The 6,338-nt window shown below is 47.1% G+C and overlaps 1 protein-coding gene across 1 annotated transcript; it reads right to left on the bottom strand.

The window, feature by feature from the left end:
- Positions 1 to 4,708: 4,708 nt before the first annotated feature.
- On the bottom strand, positions 4,709 to 5,998 carry LOC138956223 (uncharacterized; the record flags this gene model as incomplete). The annotated part of the gene is made up of 2 exons (XM_070327633.1): positions 4,709 to 5,287; positions 5,927 to 5,998. Coding segments are annotated over 2 exons (651 nt in total), but the record flags the coding sequence as incomplete, so codon positions are not given.
- Between the last annotated feature and the right edge of the window lie 340 nt (positions 5,999 to 6,338).

Below are 6,338 nucleotides of genomic sequence, written 5' to 3'. Positions count from 1 at the left end.
ATAATTCCTGGCACTGCTCAGAAGCGGAATCTGGTTCAGCCCTGTCAACGTCCGGTCGCAATCTCACACACTCCAGCCTCGTCATGAGTTGACGGGGTCACCGACCTGCCATTCAGCCAATAAAATGGGTCGGAAACGTCACGTGACCCCTCTTTGCACGTCACTGCCCGCATACCTCTGGACAAACAAGTGTCTGGTTCAGATTGGTTTGGCGTGGTCCGACTTGTGCCTCTTATTCGTTACAGTTGGGGTCCCGGGAGCGAAACAAAATGTCACACGTCAGTTACGGGCTATTTCCGAGTAGCTACGAACGTAAACAGAAGTTCCGATGTGTTCGGATGCTTATCGATTTGAGTTGTCGTTCGTGTCTCGCTGACCCAGCACACGGTAGTGCTAGAATGAGTGCAATCCGAGCTACGAACTTTGCCGATTGCAATCTAGAAATGATCGTCACTGCTGCAGGGTCAATGTGTGAATGAATAGGATAGAGCGAAAAGAATTGCACTCAGCACTGCACTCGCTCACTCCATGCTGAGGCTCATAAACTCCCAGCCTGCAGAACATCATACAGACAGCAGTCTTTCTTTCCTCGCACCATTGGCGAATGGAACGCCCTCCCACCACAGGCAGTTGTAACAGTGTACAGTCAGAATCACCAGCATCAGCGTGTGCCAGTATGGTTTGTGGCTCCCATACGCGTGCATGCTTTTTAATTATATTTAGTCAAGTTTTGACTAAATATTTTAACATCGAGGGGGAATCGAAACGAGGGTCGTGGTGTATGTGTGTGTGTGTGTGTGTGTGTGCGTGCGTGCGTGCGTGCGTGCGTGCGTGCGTGTAGAGCGATTCAGACCAAACTACTGGGCCGATCTTTATGAAATTTTACATGAGAGTTCCTGGGATTGATATCCCCGAACGTTTTTTTTCCTTTTTTCGATAAATGTCTTTGATGACGTCATATCCGGCTTTTCGTGAAAGTTGAGGCGGCACTGTCACGCCCTCATTTTTCAACCAAATTGGTTCAAATTTTGGTCAAGTAATCTTCGACGAAGCCCGGACTTCGGTATTGCATTTCAGCTTGGTGGCTTAAAAATTAATTAATGACTTTGGTCATTAAAAATCTGAAAATTGTAAAAAAAAATAAAAATTTATAAAACGATCCAAATTTACGTTTATCTTATTCTCCATCATTTTCTGATTCCAAAAACATATAAATATGTTATATTTGGATTAAAAACAAGCTCTGAAAATTAAATATATAAAAATTATTATCAAAATTAAATTGTCGAAATCAATTTAAAAACACTTTCATCTTATTCCTTGTCGGTTCCTGATTCCAAAAACATATAGATATGATATGTTTGGATTAAAAACACGCTCAGAAAGTTAAAACAAAGAGAGGTACAGAAAAGCGTGCTATCCTTCTTAGCGCAACTACTACCCCGCTCTTCTTGTCAATTTCACTGCCTTTGCCATGAGCGGTGGACTGACGATGCTACGAGTATACGGTCTTGCTGAAAAATGGCATTGCGTTCAGTTTCATTCTGTGAGTTCGACAGCTACTTGACTAAATATTGTATTTTCGCCTTACGCGACTTGTTGGAGGGTGTATTTTAGTTTTACGACAAGAAAAAGAAGTTATTTCCTTCAAAACATCCAAAATATCCGTATTAGATGTTGTCGTTGAACATGTGTTGCACACAGCAAACATTTTGAAATCTCCGAAGCTGCTTGCAAAGATGACGCAGAGATCTGTACAGTATCTCTGGATGACGCAAGGATAGTGTTGGACTCGGCTCTTTGACTTGGTAAACATCGGAACTTCCGATTACGTTCGTAGTTACTCGGAACCAGCCTTGGGGATTGAAAGCCCGCAACTGACGTGTGAAAAAAAAATTCGCGTCCCGGGACCCTCCAGGTGCTGCGTCTGTGGGGTGCCCTGGTTCTTCTTTGGGATGTTTGTAAAAGAAAGAGAGAATGGTTCATGTCGCACAGGCTAAATTTTTCACCTCTGTAGGACCACATATGGGTTATATGATTCGAGTTTTACGCTCTCACGGCTTTTGATGAGATACACAAGTGTATGCGTGTTTAGGTGGTATCAGCCATCTGCACTTATGACCGAGATCGTTTACGTGCCATTGTAGTGACACGGGGATGGGACATGGCTTCCGTCTCTGGGTCTGCACATTAAGTTGACCCGTGTCCGCCCCGGCCCGAATTCGAACCTGCGACCTCAGGATCACAACTCCAGTGCTCTACCAACTGAGCTACCGGGCCCGTTGTTTGTATCATCCTTTTAGGGCGGGGATGTAGCTCAGTCGGTAGCGTGCTGGATTTGTAACCAGTTGGCCGCTGTCAGCGTGAGTTCGTCCCCACGTTCGGCGAGAGATTTATTTCTCAGAGTCAACTTTGTGTGCAGACTCTCCTCGGTGTCCGAACACCCCCGTGTGTACACGCAAGCACAAGACCAAGTGCGCACGAAAAAGATCCTGTAATCCATGTCAGAGTTCGGTGGGTTATAGAAACACAAAAATACCCAGCATGCTTCCTCCGAAAAACGGCGTATGGCTGCCTAAATGGCGGGGTAAAAAACGGTCATACACGTAAAATTCCACTCGTGCAAAAACACGAGTGTACGTGGGAGTTTCAGCCCACGAACGCAGAAGAAGAAGAAGAAGAAGAAGTATCATCCTTTTGAGAATAAATGGGTTATGCATCGGAATAGTTGCTTGTAACTGAGAGCCATTTTCAATTAGGAGACGGGTTAGTTTGACGATGAGGCAAAACGCGATATGCTACCCAAGAACAGACCCCAAAAAAACGTGTCTTTAGGCAGCAGACATCGATCCTGTCGTCATTTTAGTAAGAGCAGAGAAAAACCAATAATGAGTGAATGGAAGCCATAGGTATATGGAACACGAAATACGTAGGGGTCATTTATTCACTGTGATGCAGTTTCGTTTTTACCTTTATCGCTAACCAATGGACCTAAAGGGCACGACAAACAGACCGACAAACTGATAGACAGACAGACAGACAGACAGTCAGACAGATAGACAGACAGACAGTCCGACAACCAGGCTGAGACAAAGACACAGTGCGGATTTCATTAATATGTTTGCCATAAGCAAGAGGTGTGTGTATGTGTGTGTGTCTGTGTGCGTGTGTGTGTGTGTGTGTGTGCGTGTGTGGGTGTGTGTGTGTGTGTGTGTGTGTGTGTATGTGTGTGTATGTGTGTGTGTGTGTGCGTGTGTCGGGTATGTGTGTGTGTTGGGTGAGATTGTGTGTGTGTGTGTGTGTGTGTGTGTGTGTGTGTGTTGGGTGAGTGTTGGGTGTGTGTGTGTGTGTGTGTGTGTGTGTGTGTGTGTGTGTGTGAGGTGTGAGGTGTGTGTGTGTACCCACGTTTCCACATGTTTGGTTGCCTAAATCACCATAAGGCAATCATCCACACGTGGATGGCAACCTAAACTCTGGATGGCAACCTAATTGTGTGGATGGTCGCTTCATTTAACACCGTTAAATTCACTTTTTTGACGGAAAGAATGTCATAACAATGTTCAAAATGACATTCTTTCCGTCCTCTATAGGCGACGAAATAGGTCAAATTTTGTGCATTTTTTAGTGCAAAATTCTTCGATGACGGAGCGAGTACTGCACCCAGTGCTGTTGTAGTGCAAGTGCACTAGAAAGGCACTACACCCAGTGCCGCCTCTTAGGTAACCATCCACACTTCAGGTATGTGTGTGTGTGTGAGAGAGAGCTTGAGTATGTGAACGTGCATGCGTGCGCACGTGCGTATGAGTGTGTGTTTGTGGTGTGCGCCTGTGTCTGTGATTGTGTGTAAGTGTTTCTATGTGTATTTGCGGGTGACACGACTTTTGAGCGCCAACATTTGAGCGCCAACATTTGAGCGCCGCACATTTTAGCGCCGCACTTTTGAGCGCCGCACATTTGAGCGCTGCGACATTTCAGCGCCGCACTTTACAGCGCCGTACATTTGAGCGCTGCGACATTTCAGCGCCGCACTTTACAGCGCCGTACATTTGAGCGCTGCGACATTTCAGCGCCGCACTTTACAGCGCCGTACATTTGAGCGCTGCGACATTTGAGCGCCCCACTTTACAGCGCCGGACATTTGAGCGCCGTAGGTGTCATTGTGTGCTGTTTTCTGAATAGTCGTTATTTGATCCGTTATTTTGCGTGTTTGTTTGTTTATGTGTGATGGTGTTTATGTTTATGGTGTAGTCTGTAACACACACACACACACACACACACACACACACACACACACACACACTCACACACACACACACACACACACACACACACGCACACACCGACACACACACACACACACACTCACACACACACACACACACACACACACGCACACACACAAACACACACACACACACACACGCACAAACACACACACACACACACACACACCAGGGAGAACAAAAATTTGCATATTTTTATTGACGACTGAACATGAACAACGGGCGCGCTGGCACATTAAAATCACCGGGATGACTAAAAGCACTTAAATGATCTAAAACATGAAGGTGAAGGCCAGACCTTCCATTGTGTCGATCAAGCCACGCTGGCCAGCATACTTTTGCATACTTTTATTGACGACTGAACATGAACAACGGCCGCGCTGGCACATTAAAATCACCGGGATGACTAAAAGCACTTAAATGATCTAAAATATGAAGGTGAAGGCCAGACCTTCCATTGTGTCGATCAAGCCACGCTGGCCAGCATTGTATTGCACAATGATCCGTTTGGCACGCACCTGCAGGTCTCTGTACTTCCGGCGCTTGGGGGCGGGAGCCTGGCATGCCAGAAGGCGGGTGATGTCGGCCTGCACAAGGATCTGTTCTTTCTTGAGCGCAGCGATAAGCCGCCACAGGCTCGGTGAATGCGCCCCGAGGAGGCCCTGGAAGGCGTTGTGAAACCCTTCAACGCTGTTGTTGGACTTAGCATTGTCCGTCAGGGTCCTTTCGTGAAGGTTCCACATCTGCACAGCAAACATCGGTTGATGGCGTGGTCCACGACGTCGAGGACGTCCAATGTATGTGTCCTCGAAATAATCTATGATCGGTTGGGCACGTGCGTCCCAGAAAACCGATGTGGGGTCAAACACAGTTTCGAATGCATTCTCAACGTCTGCAGGAGGAAGGTAGGCGAGAGCTGGCAGCATTCTCATCAATTTTGCAAACTCTTCCTCATCTCTGTACACAGTTGCGAGTCCATGGTCTTGGATGTGTCGCCAGACATTCTGTGCCAGATGGAAGTGACAACCCGTCAGCTGTAATCCAGGGAAAGTTTCATCGAACGCTGAAACCGCGGCTCTTTCGAAGTCGGTCATCAACGTGCTTGGCGCAATGCCTGGTCTCAGCGTAACCAAAGCTTGGAGAAGTCTATCATATGTGGCACTAGACTTACTTGGAAGCAGGGCAAAAACAACAGGAATTGTCGATCCCATGTAAAGCACGTGAATCGAATACACCTGAGTAAAGTACCCCGGGGCCACCTTGAATGTCCCATCTGCGAACCAGTCTTTCTGCTCAAACAACAACTGAAGACCATCAGGTGTGGCGAAAAGAAGAATCCTGTCCGCTCCTCGACCAGAGTCGTTCGCCAGGAAAGTAGTTCCGTCTGTGAGAACCTGCCACACATATAAAAAAATATGCTAAGTGTGTGTATGTGTGTATGTGTCTGTGTGTATATATATATGTGTGTGTGTGTGTGTGTGTGTGTGTGTGTGTGTGTGTGTGTGTGTGTGTGTGTGTGAGAGAGAGAGAGAGAGAGAGAGAGAGAGGGGGGGGGGGGGAGCGCGCACATGCCTGTACTGGCACACAGCTTACACACGCACACACACACACACAAACACACACACAAACACACACACACTCACCTTCATGTCCTCTGGGATTTGACCAAGTTCTGCAAGCGTGGCTGGTAACCTGGGCAAGTTGTTGCGTTGCCGCTGTCGTTGAATAGACCTTGTCATGGAAAACTTGCTGGGAAGACTTAGCACTGTAGCTTGAGATAATCCGTCGTGGACATCCGCCAGAATTTGACGAGTGGCATCCCGCGTTGTGTGTGCTTGGGACTTCATGCGATTTAAGGCCTTGTCAGCCTCCACTTTTGGAAGATTTGGGGCATGCTGATGGTCTCCGATCTCGTGTACTACCTCCCCATTCCTTGTATGTATCCTGGCTTTGCAGAGTTTTTGGTCGCATCTCCAAAAGAGCAATTCGGGATCATTCGAGCTCCTCTTGTCAAAGCGGAATGCATAACCGCCAACAGTCAATTTTTCTTTATTT

This window comes from Littorina saxatilis, unplaced genomic scaffold (genome assembly GCF_037325665.1).
Source record: "Littorina saxatilis isolate snail1 unplaced genomic scaffold, US_GU_Lsax_2.0 scaffold_3324, whole genome shotgun sequence".
Classification (NCBI taxonomy): domain Eukaryota; kingdom Metazoa; phylum Mollusca; class Gastropoda; order Littorinimorpha; family Littorinidae; genus Littorina; species Littorina saxatilis.
The sequence above is the reverse complement of the archived record's forward strand: the minus strand, read 5'-3'. Positions and strand labels throughout refer to the sequence as shown.